This window comes from Narcine bancroftii, chromosome 4 (assembly GCF_036971445.1).
Source record: "Narcine bancroftii isolate sNarBan1 chromosome 4, sNarBan1.hap1, whole genome shotgun sequence".
Taxonomy (NCBI): Eukaryota; Metazoa; Chordata; class Chondrichthyes; order Torpediniformes; family Narcinidae; genus Narcine; species Narcine bancroftii.
This window is the reverse complement of record NC_091472.1, coordinates 35722147-35748701: the sequence shown is the minus strand read 5'-3', so window position 1 is coordinate 35748701 and position 26555 is coordinate 35722147. Positions and strand designations below refer to the sequence as shown.

General features: G+C 41.2%; 1 protein-coding gene across 4 annotated transcripts in view; it reads left to right on the top strand.

Annotated features, from left to right (window-relative positions):
* The window catches only part of LOC138760457 (tetratricopeptide repeat protein 7A-like), a 402683-nt gene that overhangs the window by 242420 nt on the left and 133708 nt on the right, over positions 1–26555 (top strand). For all 4 annotated transcript variants that reach the window (XM_069931051.1, XM_069931050.1, XM_069931054.1 and 1 more), the window contains one exon: positions 11067–11269. In XM_069931051.1, the coding sequence (XP_069787152.1) occupies positions 11067–11269 (203 nt within the window). The remainder of the gene's footprint in view (positions 1–11066; positions 11270–26555) is intronic.

Below are 26555 nucleotides of genomic sequence, written 5' to 3'. Positions count from 1 at the left end.
GACTCATTCCCGAACTGGCATTGGGCCGGGTTGATCGTTAGGCCAAAGTCGGCCAGTCGGGAGAAGAGGGTGTCCAGATGAGACTTACATTGTGCCCGGTCTCTGCTGGCGACAAGAATGTCGTCCAGATAAATGAACACAAAATTCAAATCCACGCCCACCGTATCCATGAGGCGCTGGAAGGTCTGGATGGCGTTCTTGAGCCCGAATTGCATGCATAGAAATTGGAACAAGCCAAAGTGGGTGATGATGGCTGTTTTTGGGATGTCCTCAGGATTGATGATACCCGCACACCAAGTCGACCTTGGGGAACACCCTCGCGACATGCAGGTTGGCCATAAAGTCCTGAATGTGAGGGATGGGGTAACGGTCAGGTACTGTCGCATCATTAAGCCGTCAATAATCTCTGCAGGAGCACCAGCCAACGGGGGCTTTCAGGACCAGGTGGAGTGGCGAGGCCCAAGGACTGTCGGGGCGTCGAATGATCCCCAGTTCCTGCAGATGCGAGAACTCCTCTTTTGCTATCTGGAGCTTATCCGGCAGGAGCCGGCGGGACCTTGGGTGGGGATATAATGAAACACCCCATGTGTGTGGTGAGGCGGCGGAGAACTCTGGGCTTGAGGAGGGATGGGAACTCGTCCAGGATACGCTAAAACTCATCCTTGGGTGCGCTGATTGTCACCATCTGCGGCTTCTCTGTGCAGGAGGTGTTGAGGCGAATGGATTAGAAGGTACGGGCATCGACAAGTTCCCTACCTTGGGGTCGACCAGGAGTCCATGGACAAGGAGGAAGTTGACACCCAGAATGGAGGTTGGGAGGGACGAAATGGTGAACCTCCACGAGAACTTCCACTGGCCGATCTGGAAGTGGATGGTCTTGTTACCGTACGTTCAGATCTCTGTCAAATTGGCTGCATGGAGTGGAGGTCCTCGAGGCCGGTTCCGGTACTCGATAACTGTGGCCGAGATGATGCTTATCTGGGCCACGGTGTCAACGAGGAAGCGTCGGCCGCTAATTGCATCCCACAGGTAGAGAAGGCTGTGTTCTTGGCCAGCCGCCACAACCATTAACAGTGGCTGGCCTGCTCGTTTCCCTGGAATGAGCAGGGCTGATGACACTTCCGAGCCTTGGCTCCCCAGCACTGGTGGAAGAAGCAGAGGCCTGAAGTGGATGGCTCTTTGAGGCCCCTGCACTGGCTGAATGTTCCTCTGCAGCGCTAGAGGAAGGCTTGGCATGGTCATGGCCGGGACTCATAACTTGCTGGACTGCTGAGCCCTCCAGGAATCGTTCAAGCCATAGCTCCTGAGCCTTTTGAGCGACCTTCCTAGGATCATCGAAGCTCTCCTGGGACAGTAACGGCCGGACATCTTCGGGCATATGGTTGAGTGGGCATTTGGTGTGATCGCCCATGAGCGCGAGCATCTCATCCATCAACTCGATTGGAGTTCTCTCTCCCAAGGCGTCGAGGTGCAGCATCTGAGCAGCACGCTGGCACCTGGAGAGACCGAGGGAGCTGGTGAGCACCCGCTTGATGGTACCGTACTTTTCTTCTGCGGGTGGGTGCTGAACAAGGTCAGCACTCATTTGCCGGTGGCCTGGTCCAGGGCGGCGACCACATGATAAAACTTGGTCGTTCGTATCTGATGAAATCTGTCGGAGGTGAAACTGAGCCTCTTCATGGCTGAACCAGGTCTCAGGCTCCTAAACCCAAGTCGGGAAGCTTGATGGCTATAGCGTTGATCGAAGGGTTGTTCATATCAGGTTCAAAGACGTTTGAACTTGTCAGGGTCACCAATTGTAGCGGCGGCTACAGTGCTAATTGAAGGATCGCACAACTAGATGGGTTGAGTTCAGTGAGCAAAACTCGTTTATTGACGTCTGCCTGGCTGGTCTTATGCTCCCAGCCTGGACCTGGCTGAGAACCGCGCCGGGGGCCCTGACGTTTCCGGGGCGTCACGTGGGCCGCAGAGCGCAGGCTTCTGAGCCTGGTGCCAAGGTCGCCGCCATTTTAGCCGGCTGCCCCGCCGGGTGCGTGACATGTGGGGCTGATTCGCCTGCCTAATGGCGTATCGCCACATCATGTTCTAAACCATCAGACTCACTTTCAATAATTGTTAGGGAGAGGAACTGAATTTGTAACTGGGAATTGATGCTTGTAATGGAGACTGAAGAGAATAGGTCTGTTTACCTACCTAATTAAATACTATGTTGTGTAACAACATGATTAGAGGCCCAATGAATAAAAGGTCTGCAGCACCATAGCTAAGTTACAGGAAACAAAAAATAGTAATTTAAGAGGAATAAAGCTGAGAAGTGATTGCTCTCTAAATGAAGAGGTAAGGGGATTTGAAGTTGAAGGAAAGAAGGACAAAGAAAGAGAGAGAGAGAGACTTAGGAGGGGGATATAACAGAAACAAGAGAAGTTGATGTTAATGTCGTTTGGTTGGAGAGTGTCCAGATATGGAAGTAGTGAGAAGTTGTTGTGTGGAAATGCAGGAAAATGTTCAGTGAAATTCCCTAGCAGATGTAGACCGGTTGTGGAAAGGGCAGAGAGGTGGCCTTTATTGGTGAAATTTAATACTGAGAAACCTGAATTATTATAGTTTTAAAGAATGGATGGAAAGAGATAAGTGTGAAAAAGAAAAAGTGTGTATCATGGCTAATGTGATTTATGGTGTGAAAAATAAAAAATTTAAAAAATAAAAAAAAAGAAAGGCATTTAAAATGTAGACAGAAGAATTTTTTTTTAATGCAAGAATAGTGAGATCTGGGAATACAAGAAGTGGCATGGAATAGAAGAGCAAGGAAGTCATAATAAACTTTTATAAAACACAAGTTTGGCCACATATGGAGTATTGTGTTCAGTTTTGGGAGTCATTATTTAGGATAAAATGCAAAGGTGCAGAAGAGAGTAGTTTAATTATTCCAGGGATGACAAAAAATTTAGTTATGTGGATGGACTAGAGAAATTGGGAAGTTGTTCTTTAAATATACGCTTAATTTTCAAAGTTTTTAAAGAGGGGAGAACATTGAAGGATCATGAGTCTGATTCCTGGGATGGGGTAAGGGGAGGGAGTGGGATTGGCACAAGAAGAGATTGTGCAAAGTAATTCTGTATTCATAAGTATTTAAGTGTCTGCCAAATGTTGAACTTTAATGGGTGAAACAGTTTGGTAGCTAGGGGATTGTTGTCTGGCTGGAGAGCCTGGGACCGGGGAATCACAATTTCAGCTGGTAAACCACAAAATTCTGTGGACACCATGGTTGAAGTAAAAACACAAAATGCTGGAGAAATGCAGCAGCTCAAACATAGTTTGAAGAAGGGCTCAAGGCCGAAACGTTAGTTATGTATCACTGCCTTTGCTAAGTGCTGAGTTTCTCCAGCATTTTGTATTTTCACAATTTCAAATTGAATCACCCTTTTAGGATTGAAGTAGAAGGGAATTTCTTCAATCTTTCAAAGCTGTGTGAATCCTTGAAATTCCTTAAACATAGTACATAAGAACATAAGAAATAGGAGCATGAGTAGGTCATTCGGCCCATCGGGCCTTCTCCACCATTCAATAATGGCTGATCTGATCTGATCATTGACTCAACTCCATTTACTTGCCTTTTCTCCATATCCCTAAATTCCTCTCTTATGTAAAAATCTATCTAACTGAACGTTAAATATGTTTAATGAAGTAGCCTCAACTGCTTCCCTGGACAGAAAATTCCACAGATTCACTACTATCTGGGAAAAACAGTTTTACCTCATCTCCATCCTAAATGTACTCCCCTGAATCTTGAGGCTGTGTCCCCTAGTCCTAGTCTCACATAACTGAAAACAATTTTCCTGCCACTATCTTATCTATCCCTTTCATAATCAGTTTCTATAAGATCTCCTTTCATTCTTCTGAATTTGAGTGAGTATAAACCCAGGCAATTTAGTCTTTCCTCATAGGTCAACTCCCTCATCTCTGAGATCAACCTGGTGAACTTTCTCTGGACTGCTTCCAAGACCAGTATATCCTTCCTCAAATATAGAGACCAGAACTACACACAGTACTCCAGTTTCAGCCTCACCAGTACCTTGTATAGTTGCAGCATGACCTCCTTGTTGTGAATGCTCTGTTGTTGATTGGGTTAAGTTTTTACACATTTAGATTATTTTGGATCTGCAGAAAATATGGGAATTTGGAGTTGAAATGAAATTGAAATTGGTTTTATTAGCAAAGGAAGTTTGATGGACCAAATGGCATACTCAATTTAACTACCAATCCTCAATGTGCAGTGCTGAGATTAGACTGGAGGATCAGAATGAAAGTTACCTTCAATTGAACATTTTTTGATGAGAAGATAATTTCTTACAATTAAATATTAGACGATCCTTGCAAACATAACAATTCCTCTTCATTGTGTACATTCTTTGTCAGAAACATCAATTAACCCAACAACGCTTGCAGAGCCTCTTGAGTAAAATTAAAAATAGTATTAGAAACTGTAGACAATTCACAAATTATTTTCTAAATATTCAGTTTAAAAAAAATCAAAAGCAGGAGCCCAGACAAATATGCAAACGCAAAAATGTAAATCTGCAGAGAATTGCTCATTGACTTTTCAATATTTTCTTAACTTACTGCAGATTTTGTAATCCACTTCTAGCTGAAAAGATTGAAATTTCAAGTGAGCAGGTCCTCATCCAAAACGTCAGACTAATTTTATTGTTGTTTAAAGAGTTTCCAGGGCCCATTTTAAAACTGGAAAGTGCAATTTGAAATTAAATAATGTTACCCTGAAATCAATTCACTTGGAATTGTTGAATTGTCATGTGTACCAAAATACAGGGAAAACTTGGTTTTGTATTGTTATCCAAGAGTTTGGAGATGAGTTTGTTTGGAATTATGATGTTGAAGGTGGAACTCTAACATAAGTGTGCTTGCTATCCAGGTGTTCCATGGCTGAGTGTAAGGCCAGGTAGATAGTGTCCACCGTGGGCCTGTTGCACTGGTAAGCAAACTGTTGTGGATCAAGGCTGTTTGGAAGACTGGACTTAATGTGAGCCATGAATAGCCTGGAGCAATACTTCATTTTGATGGATCTCAGAGCCACAGGATGGTTGTCATTAAGGCCTGTTATCTAGTTTTTATTTAGTACTGAGATTATAGTGGTCATCTTAAAGCAGGTGAGAACTTCATATTGTAGAAGGTAGAATTTAAAGGTGTCCATGAGTACTCCCATCAGCTGGTCCATGCAGATTCTTAGGATATGACGAGGGACTCCATCCAGCTGGTCACTTTCTGCTGGTTCAATCTCAGGAAGGCTAATTTGAGGTCTGTGATGATAAATGTGAGACCAATGGCTGGTGGCATTATCTCACTGACCTCCTGATCAAAGTGAGGGAAGAATACAGTGAGGGATGTCTTGTTGCCTGTGATTCTATTCAGCTTTGCTCTGTAGCCTTTCATAATATGCATGCCTTGTTGCAATTGACTGGTCTTGCCTAGTATTGCTTCTTGGCATTACGGATGCCTTGTGAAGGTCGTACCTTGTATGGATCAGGGTTGCCCCTCTTGACTGGTATAGACCTGGAGTGCATTTCCCTAATTTTATGTTAAAATTATCAAAAATCCTCTTTTTGTGATTGATCTTGTGACAACTGATCGCATGATTTCTTATAAATGTATGATGTTAATGGTTTTATGTTAGAGACATTTGAATCATTTTTAAATGTGGAAATTGAATTCCACTCTTATTAGATGTGCGATCAAGTCCTGTATTTAGCCCAAATACTCAATTGAGAAACTAAAAAAAATCATGGAATTTAAACATCCTCCTAATTAAGAAGAAAATTCTAGTATTTTGCTTTCTAATTGCTGTGATTAATTGCAACTTATACTTTTCCCAATGGTACCTGCCTGCAGCATCTTTGAGATTATGGTCATTAGGAAATGAGGGATAGGTTTGCATGCCTAATGAGAAACCATAGTAAAGACTGACACAGAGATGAGAGCTCCAGGACAGTGGGGAACATGTATCTCCTGTGTCTCTAGCGATCAACACACATTCCACCTGACTCTTCTCCCAACTCTCACTTTCCAAGTGGCCCAGAGCATTATTAAGGCAGAGGATATGTCATCTCTGTGTGTTCACAAATATGAAAGTATGAAAATATAGAACTACAGTATAGGAACTAGCCCTATGGCCTATGAGGTCTGCACCAAACAGGACACCCAAATTAAACTAAAACTCTGCTGCATGAACATGATATACAATATGGCCTACATATAACCATATAACAATTGCAGCACTGAAATAGGCCAATTTGGCCCTCCTAGTCCACACTGATCCAAGTACCCTCCTCTAATCCCACTTACCAGCACTCTGCCCATATCCCTCCATCCCCCTCCCATCCATATACTTATCCAACTCTTTCTTAAATGACAAAATTGACCCTGCCTCCACCACCTTCTCCGGAAGCCTATTCCACACAGTAACCACTCTCTGAGTAAAGAAGTTCCCCCTCATGTTACTCCTAAACCTTTGCCCGTCAACTCTCTCAACCCATGACCTCCTACTCTCAATGGGAAAAGCCTTTCCACATCAACTCTATCTATCCCTCTCATTATCTTAAACACCTCTATCAAATCCCCTCTCAGCCTTCTACGTTCCAAGGAATAAAGACCTAATTTGCTCAGTCTTTCCTTGTATTCCAGATGCTGAAACCCAGGCAACATTTATGTAAATCTTCTCTGCACTCTCTCTATCTTGTTAATATCCTTCCTATAAATCGGTGACCAGAACTGCACACAGTACTCTAAATTTGGCCTCACCACTGCCTTGTACAGTTTCATCATTACTTCCCAACTCTTATATTCTATGCACTGATTTATATAGGCAAGCATACTAAAGGCCTTCTTCAGCACCCTATCCACATGCACTCCTACCTTTAGGGAACAAGGCACCGTTATTCCTAGATCTTTCTGCTCCACTGCATTCTTCAATGCCCTCCCATTTACCACATATGTCTTGCTTTGATTATTCTTTCCAAAATGAAGCACCTCATACTTATCAGCATTAAACTCCATCTACCATCTTTCTCCCCACTCCTCTAAGCAGTTTAAATCCCTCTGCAATCTTTCATTACTCTTCATCATCCACAATTCCTCCTATTTTAGTATCATCTGCATATTTACTAATCCAATGATCCTCCAGATCATTAATATATATGACAAACAGCAATGGTCCCAATACCGAACCCTGAGGTACACCACTTGTCACGGCCTCCATCCTGACAAACAATTATCTACTACTACTATCTGGCACCTTCTTTCCAGCCACTGTTGAATCCATTTGACTATCTCCAAATTAATACCCAAGGACTTAGCCTTCCTAACTAACCTCCCATGTGGAACCTTATCGAAGGCCTTACCGAAGTCCATATAGACAATATCCATTGCTCTACCCTCATCAACATTCCTAGTCACCTCTTCAAAAAATTCAACAAGATTGGTCAAACACGACCTTCCACGCACAAATCCGTGTTGAGTGTCCCTGATCAGACCCTGTCCCTCCATGTACTTGTATATACTATCTCTAAGAATGCTTTCCATCAATTTAGCTACCACAGACGTCAAACTTACAGGCTGATAATTGCTAGGCTTGCTCCTCGAACCCTTTTTAAACAAAGGAACCACATGTGCAACATGCCAATCCTCCAGCATTTATATGACATTTGAAAAATCACTGCCAGAGCCTCCACTATTTCCTCACTAACTTCTCTCAAGGTCCTGGGGAAAATCCTGTCAGGACCTGGAGACTTATCCACCTTTATATGTTTCAAAAGCTCCAGTACTACCTCTTTCTTAAACTCTATAGTCTCCATATAGACCCCCTTTGCTTCCTTTACCCTGCACAGTTCAATATCCTTCTCCTCAGTAAATACTGAGGAAAATAAATTGTTCAAGACCTCCCCCATCTCTTTTGGCTCCACACACATTTGTCCTTTCTGATTCTCTATTGGACCAATTTTATCTCTCACTTTCCTTTTGCTATTTACATATTTGTAGAAACCCTTTGGATTTATTTTCACCCTGCTTGTTATAGCCACCTCATACCTTCTTTTAGCTTTTCTAATTTCTTTCTTAAGTTTTTTTTACATTCAATATAGTACCCAAACATCTCCTTTTTTTCCCCTGTTTCTTATATTTATTGTAGTACTCCCTCTTTTTTCAAACCAAGTTTCCAATATCCCTTGAGTACCATGGCTCTCTCAAACTTTTGACCTGACCTTTCAACCTAACAGGTTTATAAAGATGTTGTACTCTTAAAATCTCTCCTTTAAAAGACCCTCCATTTCTCTATTACATTCTTCCCAGAAAACAAATTGTACCAATCCACCCCTTGTAAATCCTTTCGCATCTCCTCAAACCTAGATTTTCCCCACTTAAAAACCTCAACTCTGGGCCCAGACCTCTCCTTTTCCATAATTACCTTGAAGCTAGTGGTACTATGATCACTGGACCTGAAGTGCTCCCCCACACATACCTCTCACCTGAACCATCTCATTCCCCAACAGTAAATCCAACACAGCTCCCTCTCTAGTTGGTACCTCCACGTATTGATGTAAAAAGCTATCCTGCACACATTTTACAAACTCCAACCCATCCAGCCCTTTCTCGGAATGGGTTTCCCAATCAATATTCGGAAAATTAAAATCACCCACAATCACTGCCCTGTGCTTATTACAAATATCTGCTATCTCCCTACTAATTTGTTCCTCTAATTTGCGCTCTCCATTTGGTGGTCTATAATACACCCCTATAATTGTAACTTCCCCTTTCCCATTCCTCAGTTCCACTCAAATAGCCTTCCTGGATGAGCCTTCTATTCTATTGCACCTAAGCACCACTGTAATATTTTCTCTAACAAGTAGTGCAACCCCACCCCCTCTTTCCCCCCCTCCCCCCCACCGTTCTATCACACCTAAAGCAACTAAATCCATAATTATGTGTTTATCAAGAAGCTTCTTAAATATTACTATTGTAACTGCTTCTACCACTATCCCACAGCATGTTGCGAGTCTCTTATTTAGGAAACAATATTTATTTGTTTCTGCGTATTGTTTATCTGTATGTGTGTTATGTTTGTGTGTCTGCATATTTTACACCAAGGGCCGTAGAATGCGGTTTTGTCAGGTTATACTTGTGCAATCTTATGATCATAAACTTGACTTGTTCTAAGTCCTTACTGGTCTCTTTAAAAAAAAACTTGCTCCACAAATCTCCTTCAAACTCCCCACCCACCTCACATTCAACAGGACCCCACCCAAGAATATGAAGCCACCATCAGCAGTACTATTTCTTGCCTCATCACCTCTGGTCATCTCCCTCCCACAGCCTCCATTGTTTCCCATCCACACACTGCCTGTTTCTACCTCCTACCCAAGAAAGAAACTCTTCTAGTGTATAACAGTTTTACCCTGGAAGAACAGATTCTGACTGCCTACCCTGTCTATACTTCCTGTTATTTCTATTAGGTCTGCTCTTAGCCTCTAACACTGCTGAGAAAACAATTCGAGTTTGTCCAACTTCTCCCCATAATTCATACTCTCTAATCCAAGGAACATCCTGGTAAACGTCTTTTGTACCCTCTCCAAAACCTCCATATCATTTCTGGGGATATGAACTTACAGTACAGTACTTACAGTAATCTGTAAGTGTTGCCTAAGTAAACTTATAGTAAGATCCAGTCATGGTGTTTAAAACAGCACATTGTCTTGGTTGAAACATTTAATTCTCCTCTCCAGGCTGACAATTTGGAATTTGTTTCTCATTCAACTTCAAGTTAAAAACAAAAGATGGCAGGTTGTTTTATTACTCCAGTTTCTTTCAACAAAGCAATTATGGTTGTTGCACAAATTAATGGTATGAATGATGCTGAAAGAGCAATAGCCATGATAGAGTGAATCATGTCTGATGCAATTTCTTGATGCATGGCATTTCCACAGAAAATGGGCGCTGTAATATTAAAATGTGTGCAAAATGAATTTTCTCCTCTCAAAAGAAGGCTGTCATGCATTCCAATTTCTAGGCTGTTCCGTTTTTTTATACCCTGAAAAAGTCAATGTCCTGAGAATGCTACAAATCTCTGGTAAGACCACACTTTGTGGAGTATTGTATTCAGTTCTGGTCTCCTCATTATAAGAAGGATGTGGAAGCTATGGAGAGGGTGCAGAGGAGATTTACCAGGATGTTGCCTGGATTGGAAAAGAAATGTAATGAGCCAAGGTTAGTAGAGCTGGGACTTTTCTATTTGAAGCATAGAAGGATGAGAGGAGACTTGATAGGGGTCTCCAATATTATGAGAGGCATAGATAGGGTAGACAGCTAGCACCTGTTTCCCAGGGCAGAATTAACAAGCACCAGAGAACATGTGTACAAAGTGAAGTTTAGGGAAACATCAGGAGTGTTTTTTTAGGCAGAGAGTTGTATGTGCCTGGAATACCTTGCCAAGAATGGTGATGGAGGCTGAAACATTAAGGGCATTTAAGAGACTCTTAGACAGGCACATGGATGAAAGAAAAATAGAGGGTTACCATGTAAGGTGGGTTTAGTACTCTTTTTGTAAGGAATATATGGGTGGCACAACATTGAGGGTTGAAGGGCCAGTATTGTGCATAGTGTTCTATCTTCTAAGTGGGAAAAGAACAAGGGGAGCAAAAGGGCAAATGTTAACTTTGATTTTTTTTGGATCATTGACATTTACCTCTCTGTGTCAGGAGATGAAGGATTAAATTCCATTTCAATTTCCCATTGGTGATCATTTAACTTTTCTCCTTCACTGTGTTCCTCCCTATTGAAGCTGGATTAATTACCTCATCCACTAAAATGACTATCCTATCTCCAGATTTCCTGTATTCTCCAGAGACCCTGGCTGAATTCACTTTGGATAAAAATGTGATGAATGTTAATCAGTAAAACGTGTCAAAAGAGATATCTTGGGACTAAAGCATTTCAGATAACAAGTTCATTCTGTCCTAGCACATGGAATTTGAATCATGTTTGTTTGTGTCTTTTTTAATTAGCTGAACTTTTCATTGAACTACAAAGAACCAAAGAAGCCTCATTCTGCATCCAAGAGGCAGCCAGCCTTTTTCCTGCATCACATGATGTCATGTTTATGCGTGGGAGGTTGGCAGAAGTGAGTAGCAACTTGAATGCAGCCAAACATTTTTATGATGAAGCTCTTGCCACAAATCCAAAAAGTGCAAAGATCATGGAACACTTGGTGAGTTCTTGTTTTTTTAAATAAATTTGGACGGGTTTGCAAAAATTAAACCATTCATTTCAGCTGCACACAGATGTGCACACACCCTCCTGCTGTACACACCCTTTCCCAAAGTTTATATTTCATGTCAAGCTCAGATTCACTGGCAGAAACTATTAGCTCCTTGATAGCCAGGAACCCGTGAAAACACTTTCATTTGGGAAATTTCATCAGATCCTTCACCGATTTAATTTTTGCCCCAAATAAACTGACTGGATGAGAATTTGAAACAAAGCCCTCCCTTCTTTTATTTCCTTTGCTCCTGGCCTATTTTCTTCACTCCCTTCCCTCCCTGTGTGAATTCATTATCATTCACTCAACTGAGATTAGTAAACACAGTAGAGACTGAAATTGAATCTATGACCTTCTTGTTCTCTATAGTTTAGTACGTATTATGGCTGTTAGGCAGTAAAATGAATAAATCCTAATTTATTTTGTGCATAGGATGCTAATACCAATTAGGATATATATCCAATGTATTAATTTAGGTCAATGAAAATCAAATAACTCTCAGGATAGCAATTAACTCTCAAGTCACAAATTTCTCTAATTGAACAAATTAGATTTTAATAAGAGAGGTTAAATAATTCAGTAATTCATTGAAAAGTTTTTTGAATACTTTATTTTAAACTACAAAATAAGCAATTACAATATTTCAAATTCATTCCAAATACACATGGACTGTAAATAAAGGAGGGAAAAAAAAAGAAAAAACCCGACTACCCTACCCCTCACCCTCTAACCCCTACTACACAAAAGAAAAGAAAAGCAAAATGACCAGGTCTAGAGAACCACAACAGGAGAACATCTTCAATATCTTCAAATATGTGTGTGAGAGAGAGAGAGAGAGAGAGAGAAATCTATAAGAGAAAGGGAATGTGAGATTCATTTAAATATTAATACCCACACTTTCTAAATATGGGCTCCATATTTTCTAAAAAGTAATTTCTTAAATTATAAGTAATTTTTTCAAGTGGTATACAACTCCTAACTTCTGCACACCAATGATCCATTCTCAAATCAATATCTGACTTCCAAGTTATTGCGCTACATCTTCTAGCTATCGCTAAAGCAATTTGAACAAATTTAACTTGATAGATATTCAATTTCAAATTACATTTTACCCCTCTAATATCTCCCAATAAAAACAGCATTGGATCCTGTTGGAATTTTACCCCCATTCTAATAAATTACCTATTGCAAACAAAAAAGGTTTAACTGGAACACTGCCAAGTTGAATACAAGAATGTACCAAATTCTTGTCAACATCTAAAATATTAATCCAAATAAATATGATTAACTTTATGTAAATTTTGTGGTGACAAATATAATTGATGTATAAAATTATACTGAACCAACCTACATGTCACAGTTATTGTGCATTTCATACTTTCTCTACACATCTCAATCCACTTTTTTCATCTATTTGCTTATTTCATTCTACTTCCCATCTATGTCTTAATTTATAAACCCAACCTTCCAACCTTTATTTTGCAATAATTGAAATAAATATCTTTATATCTCCAGTACATAACACTGATTCTATCTCTGTTTCTACTGGTAATAATAAATCTTGACCAAAATTTTAATGAAAAAATATTTGATAATAACAAAATCGAGTATTTTCCTGTACTTTAAACTTTTCCTTCATTATACTAAAAGTAATAAATTTCCCAGCCTCAAAACAATCATTAATTTTCATAGCACCATGATTTTGCCAAATCTTTAAAAATTGATTTCCCATAGAAAATAGAATTAGTCTATTTTGAAATAAGGGTGTTCTTCTTGTCATTAAACTTCCTCCTCCAATATCTTTATCAACCTTATTCCAAAGCTCAATTAAATGTTTCAGTATGGGTGTTTCTCTATTCTTTATCAATAATCTTGCATTCCATTTATAAATAAATTAACAAGGATTTATTTCCCCTAGTTTATTAAGTTCTATATTCACCCATGCTGGAACATTATTTAAATCATATTTGCATTAAGAAATCTCAATTGGGCTACTTTATAATAATTAATAAAATTTAAACCTCCTAAATCATATTTCCATGTTAATTTCTCCAAAGAAACTCTTGCCATATTCCCTTCCCATAAAAATTTTCTACACATGCATTTAATTCCTTAAAAAACATTGAGGAATTACAATTGGAATTAATTGGAACATTCATCTTAACACAGTTTACTGTACCCATCAAAGCAATAGGTAATATATTCCATCTATCCAAATTTACTTTTTCCTTTAGTAAAGATAAATAATTTAATTGAAATAATTTTGTTAAATTCCATTAAGTAATAGCATAATTTCACTTTTATCCCAATTAATTTTGTAGCCTGATATTTCTCCATATTCTTTTATTCTAACTGTAAGTTGTTGCAAAGAATTTAATGGATCTGTTAAATAAATCAAAACATCATCTGCATATATATTTATGTTCTTCCTGATTCACCTTAATACCCACAATCCTTGAATCTCATCAGTTCAGCTAAAGGTTCTATGGCTAAAACAAGTAAAATTGGTGATAATGGATAGACTTGTTTACTTGACCTAGTTAATTCAAAAACTGTTGAAACCTCAACTTTTGTCACTACCTTTGCATTAGCTTTCATGTATAACATTTCAACCCAGTCTATTGATCCTAATTTACATTTCTCCAAAATTTTTAAAAGAAAATTCCATTCAAACCTATCAAATACCTTTTCAGCGTTCAAAGCCACAGCTACACATTGTTCTCCCCTCTTTTGAACTAAATGTATTAAGCTAATCAACCTTGCTACACTATTTTCAGATTTCTGATCCTTAACAAATTGAGCTTGATCCATATGTATTAGCTTTGATAAATACTTCGCCAATTTATTTCCTAACGTTTTAGATACTATCTGATAATCAACATTCAATAAAGATGTTGGTTTCAATAAATCTCTCTTTGGAATTACTGTAAAAATTATAGTTGAAAAGGATTCCAGTAGAAAATGTATCTTCATAGCTTGATTTAACACTTCCATAAATGGAGGTAATAACATATCCTTAAATTTCTTATAAAACTACAGGGAATCCATCTTTTCCTAGTGATTTATTATTCTGTCATGAATTACATCACTAACTTCCCTTACAGTAAACACTAAATTCAAATTTTTTGTCCCTGATCACTTAAACTAGGTAAAGCTCTTTGAAATAAAAAAAATTATTAATCTTATTTTCATCTTGTACTGATTCCATTTGATAAAGTTTGGAATAAAATTCCTTAAATACCAAATTTATTTTGTAATAAACCCCAATTTTTTTTTAAACTGCATTAATCATTTTGGATGTCTGTTCTGCTTTCAACTGCCATGCTAAAAATTTATGAGCCCTTTCTCCTAATTCATAACATCTCTGTTTTATTCTTTGAATTAACTTTTCAGTTCTACATGTTTGAATTGTATTGTATTGGAGTTTTTTATTAATTAATTGTTTTTTTTCTTCAGAAAAATTATTTTGTACCTCTTTTTCAATTTAGCTATATCTTGTTCTAATTGATCTATCTCTTTCATATATTCTTTTTTTAATCTTAGCCGAAGTAACTTACTTGTCCTCTTAAATACAATATTAATGCATCCTAAATAATATCTTTATTGTCTACCGAATTAAAATTCATTTATAAATATAATTGAATTTGTTCTCTCATAAACTCACAAAAATCTGATCTATTCAATAACACAGTATTAAACCTCGTAGTGAGTGTGCTAACTGAATGAAAGAACAAGGACAGCAGTCGGTGGACTCATTGGAACTCGAGCTTTATTTTGACATGAGTACTGCCACTTTTAAGGCATTCAAAGCTCCCGCTCCTGCATGCCGGAAACTACGTCATTGTGACATAAGCGTGCTACTGCGCGCATGTGGGCCTCGAGCTACTACTGGAAAAGAAAGCCGTGCGATGGCATCTTTGATGCAGCTGCGTCAATGGCGTACACGTAACACATGGAGTCAGTCCTCCTGGCCATCAAATATGTGAGTCGCCACACAACCCTTGCCCCCCCCACCCACCCCAGAACCGGCACTAGTGTATGCCTTGCTCAAAGTTTGTACAGTCTTTTGTTTAGGAGGTCTACCTCCTTGCCCTCAATGTTCAGAGTGAAAGTTGTCACTTTGTAAGGGTCCTCGTACAGTTGTTGGAGGGGTGAACGGTGCACGCCCCAACGGATGAACACAAACTCACAATTTTTTAAGTCTTTAGGGATGGAGGTGGGAGTTTGTCCACGGTAGATTGGTGGTGTGAGGTTACCTAGTTTTTCACGGAGTCGCTGTAGCCCTGCGGTGTTTTCTGGCTCCTGGTCACAGGTTATCAGCAGAAATTCACCATGGACTGTCTGGGGCATGCCGTAAACCGTTTCAGCTGATGACGCCTGTAGGTCTTCCTTTGGGGTCTTGGGTAAACTTGGGTAAACCTGTAGGTCTTGGGTAAACTTATACCTCTCATTTTGTTCATTTTAGATTGGTCACAGTGTTTGAGCTACCGAAAGAAAATAGACACACACACACACCGAGAGCAGTTCAGTTTATACAAGGCTCTATTACTAAATCAAAAGCTGAATTCACACTACAATGTGCAAGCCCTTCCCAATTATACTTATCAACGCCTGGACTGGTCCCAACTGCCAAAGCGAGGCGATGACTGCACACTTGTAGTAGGTTGTCGGGGCGCCGGTAGCAGCTTCTCTACCTCCCTCGACCGGGACGTTAGCTGGGCTCTTGAAGTTCTTCTTCTTGCTGAGAGATGTTGCCACCTCTTGGAGTCTCAAACTTCAGCGGTGGGACCATGGCTTATATTACCCAAAAGTTGTTTATTCAGATCTTATCTCTTTGAACAAATGATTTAATTATCTTCAAGGTCTCCTGACAGTCTGCGACCAACAAAAGAAAACTGCACTATGGGTCCTCATGGTGGAAGTTGGATAATGTCTACTGATTCATATGCATCCCTGGGCCTCATAGTGTAAATTAGATCATGTCTTCTGATTCAACTGCATCCTGGGCCCCATGGTGGAATTTAGGTGTGTCTACTAAATCATCCTGGGCCTCATGGTGTAAATTAGATTATGTCTGCTGATTCTAAAAAACAAGCAGGTTCTCAGCCTTGCAGAAGCAAAGACTGCAAAAGTAAGAAACACGGTTTAAATCTTCCATTACAGGGCTGTGTGGATTCTGAGAAGGACCCAGTGGAGCTCATCAACCCAGTTGGGGCTCGTCAGCTTGGCCATGAGCACTAACTTGAGGCCATTGGATTGGGGGTGGTAGATGGTGGTATGGTACGTGCCAAGGAAACTGGCTAATTCAGAATAAAGGGCAGAAGTGAACTGGGCTTCCTGGTCTGTGGTTATATGTGGTGGGATGCCAAAATGGGATTCTCATGTAGACAGTAGGACCCTGGCACAGGAGTCAGTATGGTTTCGGTGATTGGGACAGCCTCAGGCCACCTGATGAAGAGATCTATTATGGTAAGGAGGTACCGGTAGCTGCACAATACTGGCAGGGGCCCTATGATGTCGACGTGTATATTGGCGAACCTGCGGGTCGGCGTTTCAAACTGTTGGAGGGTGGCTTTGATGTGCCTGTGGACCTTGGCGGTTTGACACTGCGTGCCCATTAGTGAATGGTCAGCGGACCTGTTTCCGCACAAAACAAGACGAAACCATGCGGACTGTGGTTCTAATTGAGGGCTGTGAAACTGTGAACTGAGTCAAATGCCCTCTTTCTCCAAGGTGCTGGAACAACATGGTTGGGGTGGCCTGAGGACATGTCGCAGAGCAGTGTCCTGTCGTTTTGGCCAAGTGGTATGTCCTGCAGCTGTAAGCCAGTGATAGTGGTGTGGAAGCTGCGGGTCTTGGCATCCACCAGTTGGGCCTTTGCCAGCTCCAAGTAATCGACACCATGTGACAATGTCTGAAGTGTGGGCCTCGACAGGGCATCTGCCAATACATTGTCTCTCCCCAAGAGGTCTCGGATGGTCATTGTGAACTCAGGGATGTAGGAAAGATGACGCTGAAGTTGGGCTGACCAGGGCTCTGAAACTTTCAAAAACGCAAAAGTTAAAAGTTTATGGTCCGTAAAATCCGTGAATGGCCTCCCTTCCAGGAAGTATTGAAAATGTCGTATGGTGAGCTAGCAGCTCCCTGTTGAAAGCACTGTACTTCCGCTCTGGTGGTCGTGCGTATCTGCTGAAAAACACCAGAGGTCTCCAGTTGCCGTCCACGAGCTGCTCTAGCACTCCCCCAGTGGCAGTACTCGATGTGTCGACAGGGCGGTAGGGACATACGTTCATGGGTGTACGAGCATGGAGGCGTTGGCTAGAGACTCCTTAGTCTGTTGGAAAGCTGCTGCGGCTTCATCGTTCAATGCCAAGTCTTTCTTCGTTACAGCCGTCATGGTGAATAGTGGGAAAATAATGCTGGTGGCCGCTGGGATGAAACGGTTGTAAAAGTTAACCATCCCTACGGATTACTGCAGACCTTTTACCGTGGTAAGTTTGCTGAACTGGCGAATGGCCTCCACTTTGTTTGGTAGGGGTGTTGCTGTCCCCTGTGATCCCATGGCCCAGGAAGTCGATGGCCTCCAACCCAAACTGGCACTTGGCAGGGTTGATGGTGAGGCTAAACTTGCTGAGGTGGATGTAGAGCTGATATAAGTGGGAAATGTGCTCCAGGTGATCTCTGCTTGCGATGAAGATGTCATCCAAATAAATCAGTGGTTCTAAACCTTTTTCTTTCCACTCACATACCACCATAGGTGCTCTGTGATTAGAAAAGGATTGCTTAAGGTGGTATGTGGATGGAAATTAAAAAGTTTGCAAACCTCTGTTTTAATCGTACCTAATTGACTCATTTTGTGCATGGTTTCATAACTCCAAAGGAAATGGACTGATGACAGTTTTTCTCAAGCAAAATATTTCACTAACAATTGGATCATTGCAATGGTTCTCAGCTTTCCCTTCCCATTCATATACTACCTTAAACAATCCATTATAATCACTGAGCAGTGATAGCGTAGGGATTACTTAAAGTGGTGTGTGAATGGAAAGAAAAAGGTTGAGAACCACTGAGATAGATGAGCAGGAAAGTCCATGTCTCTGTAACTGTGTCCATGAGGCACTGGAACATTTGTGCCGCGTTCTTGACGCCGAACGGCATGTGCAGGAATTCGAAGAGGCCAAAAGGGGTAATTAAGGCCATCTTCTGGATGTTGTCGGGGTATATGGGGATCTAATGGTAACTACGTACCAGGTTGACCTTGGAGAAGATGTGTAGTTTGGCGGCAAAATCCTGGATGTGGGGAGCAGGGTAGCAGTCCGGACTGGTGACGTCGTTCAGGTGTATTTAGTTCCCACATGGACCCCAGCCACCGGTGGCCTTCGGGACCATGTGTAAAGGTGAGGCCCAGGAGCTATCAGATTTGAGTATGATGCTCTATTCCTCCATGAGCTTAAATTCTTCTTTCACCAGTTGCAGTTTATCTGGTGGCAACCGTCGGGCACGTACATGAAGGAATGGCCCCTGGGTGATTATATAGTGTTGCACCCCATACTTTGGCATGGTAGAGGTGAATTGTGGCCTGAGGATGGACAGGAACTCAGCCAGGATGCGGCTGGATTTGTCGTTGGGAGACACGACTGAGGCAAGTTGAGGGGCTGGCATTCCGGCCTCTCCACGATGGAATGTTTGGAAAGTCTCGGTGTGGACCAGACTTTTGGCTTTGAGGTCAACCAGCAGGCTCTGTGCCCTCAAGAAATCTTTTCCACTAATGCGAGTGTGAAAACCCAGTTGAATGGCTCGCTTCATAACCGAACAGCTACCCATCGCTTTCCAAAGGTCCTTATAGAACTGTTGTTTGCAGCTCGCAGGGTGGAACCGCTCTGTCTTGTACAGGTTTCGAGTGCCATTGGCAGAATGACGCTGATTTCTGTGCCTGTGTCAATGAGAAACCTGCGGCCCGAGATCTTATCGTAAATGTAAAGTAGACAGTCTAGTTGGCCAGCTGCCGAAGCCATCAGTGGCAGCTGGGTGTGGCGTTTCCCGGAAATGAACAGGGTTGTTGGCATTTGCAGGCGTCTGCTCCCCATCTTGGATGGTAGAAACACCATTTGCTGTCTTTTCCCTCGGTAGGTTTCTGGTGCCGTTGTTGGTCTCAGGACGAGCAAGGCTCGTCTCAGTCTGAGTTTTGGTCAGCTGACTGATGGCGACTCGTTTTCTAGTTTAGTGTGCCAGAGGATGTCTGCTTTGGCTGTGACTTTTCTGGGGTCGCTAAAATCTGCATCAACCAGCAGCAGGCTGAATATCGTCAGGCAGCTGCTCTAGAAAAACCTGTTCAAATGTGTCACCACACCTCCATCTATTTGGAGGTTTAATATCTATATTTCCTCAAGAATTAAACATGTTATTAAAATGGAGAATGATCAGATATTATCCTAGCTTTATATTCAACCTTACTAACTCTTCCCTGTAACTGTGCTGATGTTAAAAAGAAATCTATTCTCGAATAAGAGTATTTATTGAAAAGTTAATAGAGTTTACCATATCATTTAATGGATTGGAATGGAAGGAGGTCAAACCACAATTTTAATCGGGAGGGAGTGAGGATGATTTTTTTTTACATATGTGGCCACTTATGGAAGGCAGGTGTCCAGCCCAATCACTTGATTGATGGCTTATGGTCACAATCTCCTGAGCCCAACGAATCCTCTTAAAACTTCAGTTTCCTTTAACCATATATTTAACATAGTATTAAATGTTGATAAATTATCTTCCTTTGCTAGATCTGTTATTGGATTCTTTGGTTTTAAAACACTCTTGTCATTTTTTTTTCAGCTGTCTGATCTAAATCTCCTGCATTTACTCTTGCATTTATCTAGGGTTGCCATAACCAATGGACCTGACCTACTTTGATCAAAGTAGTGAACCCCTTACTAAACATTTCCTTCAATCTTCCTGATCTAAAGAATTCTGGTGTTATTCTGTTTCAATGGAAACATTTTTTCTTCATGTTCCTTAATTCAAACTGCATGTCAGAAAATCTAGGCACCACATTTGCTGGTGTCTGATATCCTCACAATTATAGAAAGCCCCCAAGTCCATATAATATTCCAGCCTTGATAAAATTTTTCTGCAAATCACCACTACATTTTAAATTTCATATTCTGCATAAATTGTCATAAAACCTGAATTGCAATTTTTAATGCGTGGGTTTTCCCTCCCATCGTTCAAAATGTACCAGGGGGTGTAGGTTAATTGGGAAGCATGGACTTGTGGGCCGTAATGGCTTGTTACCATGCTGTATGTCTAAAATTTAAAATTTAATAAGTTGTGAGCCCAAGTCTCTACATCCTGTGCCACAGCAGAGCAAAATGACCACCACAAGTTTCTCAACATCCGAAATTTGGGCTATGATTTACGACTTTATCCTGGAACTGCCTGGGAATTTTAACAGGATATTTTAGCAGACCTGTCTTTTTCAAATTGAATTTTTAAAATAAATTAAATTTAGACATACTGCACAGTAACAAGCCCTTTTGGCCCTCAAGTCCGTGCCACCTAATTACACCCAATTAACCTGCAACACCAGTACATTTTGAAGGGTAGGAGGAAACCAGAGTGCTCGGATGAAACCCATGCAGACACAGGGTTTGTACATGCAGTACAAACTCCTTACAGACAGTGCCAGATTGGAACCCCAATCACTGGCGCTGTAACAGTGTAGTGCTTAACTGCTACACTAACTGTGCCATCCTAGGCTTTTGTGCTGCCCAAGACCTTTTTTCAGCAACGTGAAGGATGTTTTTACTTACTGGCCCACTCTTGCACTTTTTCTCTTGGTGTCAGCTCTGTCATACTTCATTGTCAAGGGTTAGAGGTGGAGATCATTATTGGACACTCATTGAAGACAAACCTTCAAATAATTTCTAAAATTATAGGTTAAAATGTGCACACCATTGAACACAGCTGGCAGAGCAGTCAACTATATAGGCTGGAAAACTACTTGAAAGAAAAGACACAAAATCACAAGTCTGTCAGGGTCTGGGAAGAATTGGTAAGTTGAGGATATTTTTTATAGGACCCATCTTCTTGCATAAGAACTTTAAATTAATAATGTGCTTCAGCCTTTGAGTGACCTGGATATATATTTCTGGCTTGTTCTGATTTAAAATTTTATTACATCATGATTTGTGGTATTAAGATAAATCATATTGCTTCCCTCAAAGTAAATATTAGTACCTTGACTCATTTCCAGACATCAGAATCAGAATTTATTGTCATGAACAAGTCATGAAATGTGGTCTTTTGTGGAAGCATCACAATGTAAACATTCATATTATAATATTTTACAACATTACTATAAATAATTTAAAAAAATAGAAATAGTAATGGACAAAAAAAAGGCAGTATCTTTGTTTCAATTATTATTCAGGAATCTGATGGCAGCAGGGAAGAAGCTGTCCTTTTGCTCGTCTTTAGGCCACTATACATTTCTCCTGATGGTAGCAGAGTGAAGAGAGCGTGGCCTGGGTAGCGGGGGCTCCAGGACAGATTATCAAAGATGTTGACAGCCAGGAATTTGAAGTTCTTAACCTTCTCCTCTACTGACCCCTCGATGAGGACTGGGTAGTGTTCTCCTGACTGCTTTCTGAATTCCACAGTTATCTCCTTGGTTTTGCTAACATTGAGCACAAGGTTGTTGTCATTACACCATTCAACAAGCTGATTTATCTGACATGGATAGGAGTAGGAATGAGGACCTGAAGAGGGAATAAAGGGTGTTAGGAATGAAGTTAAAAGACAGGACCTCAGGGGTGGCAATCTCAGGGCTGCCAGTGAGAGGGTAGGAACAGAAAGTTGTGGGAGATGAATGCATGGCTGAAGAGTTGATGCAGGGGACAGGGAGTCACACTTCTGAATTAGTGGGATCTTTTCTGGGGAAGGTCTGATCTCTTTTAAAAAAAGGACGGGCTGCACCTAAACTGGAGGGGGACCAATATCCTGACAGACAGGTTTGTTAGAGCATTTGGGGTGAGTTTAAACTAGTTTGAAAGGGGGGGGGGGGGGGGTAAGAATCAGAATGTGAGGGCAGAGATTAGAGTAGAAAGACAAAAGCACCATGAATTGGTGAGGAAGGACAGCCAGGGGTCAAAACATAAAGGTAGCCAGTTAGAAGGTTTGGAATGTGTCAATTCCACGCTAGGAGTATTAGGAATAAAGGAGATGAACTTAGATCAGTATGTGGAACTATGATGTTGTGGCCATTACTGAAACTTGGCTGGAGGAAGGTCAAGATTGGCAGATGCAGGTACCTGGGTTGAGGTGTTTTAAAAAGAATAGAATGGGAGGTAGAAAAGGGGGGGAGTAGCATTACTGGTCAGGGATGGTATCTCAGCTATAGAAAGGGAGGGCGCTGCAGTTGGAGTGTCCACTGAGTCAGTATGGATGGAAGTCAGAAACAGGAAGGGAGCTATCACTGTGCTGGGAGTAGTCCATAAGCCTCCAAATAGCCCTCAGGACACTAAGGAGCAGATAAGCAGGCAGATTTTGGAATGGTGTGGGAAATACAGGGTTGTAGTTATGGGTGATTTCAACTTCCCTAATATTGATTGGCCCATTCTGCCTGCAAGAGGGATAGATGGGGCTGAATTTGTCAGGTGTGTACATGGATTCCTGACACAGTATGTGGACTGGCTGACTAGAGGAGAGGCCATACTGGATCTGGTACTGGGGAATGAACCTGGTCAGGTGGTGGAGCTCTCAGTGGGGCAGCATTTTGGTGAGAGTGACTATAACTCCCTTAGCTTCAACATAGTTATGGAAAAAGATATAAGCATTCAAATTGGGAAAGTATTTAACAGGATAATAATGAAGGGATAAGGCAGAAATTAGCAAGAATAAATTGGAAACAGATGTTTAAGGGTGAGTGCACAGAGGTAATGTGGAGGAAGTTTAGGGACCAATTGAGCAGGGTTCAAGAAAGGTTTGACCCATTGGGACAAGGAAAAGATAGGGAAAGGAAACTAGTCAAAAGGAAGAAGGAAGCATGTGTTAGATATAGGAAGCAGGAAACAGGAATGGCTTCTGGATAGCCAGGAAGGAGATTAAGAAAGGACTTAGGAGAGCTCGAAGGGGGCATGAGAAGGCCTTGGCATGTAGAATTAAGGAGAACTCCAGGGTGTTCTATGCGTATGTGAAGAAAAGGAAGATGACGGAAATGAAGGTGGGGCCGCTAAAGGATAAGGGAGGTAACATGTGGAAGCGGAGGAGGTTGTGGAGGTCCTAAATGAATACTTTGCATCAGTATTCACAAGATAAAAGGACCTTGATCATGGTGAGGTCAAAGTAGAACAGGTTTGTGTACTGGACAATGTGGAGATTAAGGAAGAGGAAGTATCGGGGCCAGAATCGATATATCCCAGGCTGCTCTGAGAAGTGAGAGAAGCTGGGGCAGTAGCCATGATCTTTGAATTCTCTTTAGCTGCAAGGGAGGTCCCAGAGGATTGGAGAATGGCAAATGAGGTCCCCTTGTTTAAAAAAGGTAATAGGGAGAATCCTGGGAATTATAGACCGGAGAGTGTTATGTCAGCAGTGTGTAAATTAATGGAGAGGATTCTTAAGGATAGGATCTATGAGCATTTGGAGAAGTACAGTCTACTTAAGGACAGTCAGCAAGGCTTCGTGAAGGGAAGGTCGTGCCTCACAAGTCTAATTGAATTTTTTGAACAAGTAACAAAAGAAGTTGATGAGGGAAGGGCGGTAGGTGTGGTCTACATGAATTTTGCAAGACATTTGACAAGGTCCCCCACGAGAGACGCATCCAAAAAGTCAAGAGACACTGGATCAGTGGAAAATTAGTTGTATGAATAAATAATAATTGGCTTGTTGGAAGAAAGCAGTGAGTAGTAGTGGAAGGAAAGTGTTCTGTCTAGATGTAGGTGACCCCTGCTCTTTGCGATTTTTTAAAAAATATTTTATTTATTATTTTAAATATAACAATCATACCAAATACAGATCATCAAGAGAACCTCTCCCTCCCCATCCCCTCTATATGAAAAGAACGAAGAATAAGAAACACAAAAAAAGCATCCCATTGCTGTGTGTACAGTAAAACTATGGAGACATGATAATACCACAGTGTTAAAATCTTTACAGAGGTCTACTGTCTATCCAGCAGCAAAAATAACCCTATATTGGTGCCAGTGAGGTACCTATGTGCTCTAAGTAAGGCTGCCAGATTTTTAGGAAGGTGTTATATGACCTTTTCAAGTGGATGCAGCTATTCATCTCTGAAGACCCATGAATAGATGGGAGTCAGACTTCCATGTTACTGCTGTACTTCCTGGCCCACATAAGGCAGTTTCAGTGATCTACCAACCGTGCTAAAATTCCCCAGAAGACAAAGCTCTGGGTCTACTGGGAAGGTGACTCCCATAATCTTGCTTGTGGTGTCACAAAGTCATTCCAGAAGGATTTCACCTTCGTGCAGAGCCAGGAAAACCATACCACATCTAAAACACTTGACTGATAATTCAGGTTTATATTGGTGTAATTTCTGTGGGGTGAGGTACAGTTGATGGAGAAAATTATAAAGGACCATTCTATACCTGGCATTGATAGTAGCCAACATACTTGTTCTTCGTGATTTTTATAAATGACCTGGATGAAGAGGCGGGTGGATGAGTCAATAAGTTTGCTGATGTCATGAAGGTTGGAAGCATTGTGGATGGAGATGAAGGTTGTTGAAGGTTACAAGAGGATATAAACAGGATGCAGAATTGGGTAGAAAAGTTGCAGATGGATTTCAATCGAGATAAGTGAGGTGAAGCATTTTGGAAAGACAAACCAGAAGGCTGAGTATGGGTCAATGGTCAGTTACTTAAAAGCATGGATGAAAAGAGGGACCTTGGGGCGCAAATCCATACATTCTTCAAGGTCTCTGATCAGGTTAATAGAATAGTTAAGAAGGCCTATGGGATGCTGGGCTTTATTAATAGGGGGATGGAATTCAGGAGTAGACAGGTCATGTTACAACTCTACAAATCTTTGATAAGACCACACTTAGAATTAAAAAAAGACCACAGAGAGTATTGTGCTCTGTTCTGGTCACCTCATTATAGGAAGAATGTGGAAGCTATGGAAAGATTGCAGAGAATTATGCCTGGATTGGGAAACAAGTTTTATGAGGCAAGGATAACAGACCTGGGACTTTTCACTTTGGAGCATAGAAGGATGAGAGGAGACATGATAGAGGTCTACAATATTATGAGAGGCATAGATAAGATGGACAGCCAGCACCTGTTTCCTAGAGCAGGGTCAGTAAACACATCTAAAACACTTGTCTAATAATTCAGGTTTATATTGGTGTAATTTCTATGGGGTGAGGTACAGTTGATGGAGAAAATTATAATGGACATATGTACAAAGTGAAGGGAGTGAAGTTTAGGGGAGACATTAGGGGTAGGTTTTTTGTACACGGAGCTGTGGATGCCTGGAATGCATTGCTGGGGATGGTGGTGGAAGCTGAAACATTGGGGGCATTTAAGAGTGTCTTAGACAGACATATAGATGAAAGAAAAATTGAGGATTATGGGATAGGGAGGGTTTAGTTTTTTTTAAGAAATGAATATGTGAGTCGGCACAACATCGAGGGCTGAAGGGCCTGTATTGTGCTGTATTGTTCTATGTTTTACCTCCCTCCTGTATTGTGATTCTGCCGACAACTGTGGTGTCATCAGCAAACTTGGAGATAGCATTGGAATTTTACCTGGGTGTATAATGAGTAGAGCAGTGGGTTAAGCACACATCCTTGGGGTGCGGTTGTATTGATAATCAGTGAGGAGGAGACATTCACAACATCACAAGGCAAAGGACAGAACCAGGCCACTAGGCCCATCAAGTCTGTTCCGTAAATCTACATTAAGTTACTCTACACTAGTTCCAATTTCCGGCCTTTTCCCCATATCCCTTGATGCCCTCACTAATGAGATAGTTGTCTATTTCTTGTTTAAATACTCCCAGTGATCTGGCCTCCACTGATGTATGCGGCAGCGAGTTCCACAGATCCATGACTCTCTGGCTAAAGTTCTTCCTAATCTCTGTTTTATATGGATAACCTCTAATTTTCAGACTATGACCCTTTGTCCTCGATTCACCCATCCATCCACCCTATCTAAACCTTTCAAAATACGAAATGCCTCTATGAGATCTCCTCTCATTCTCCTATACTCCAATGAAT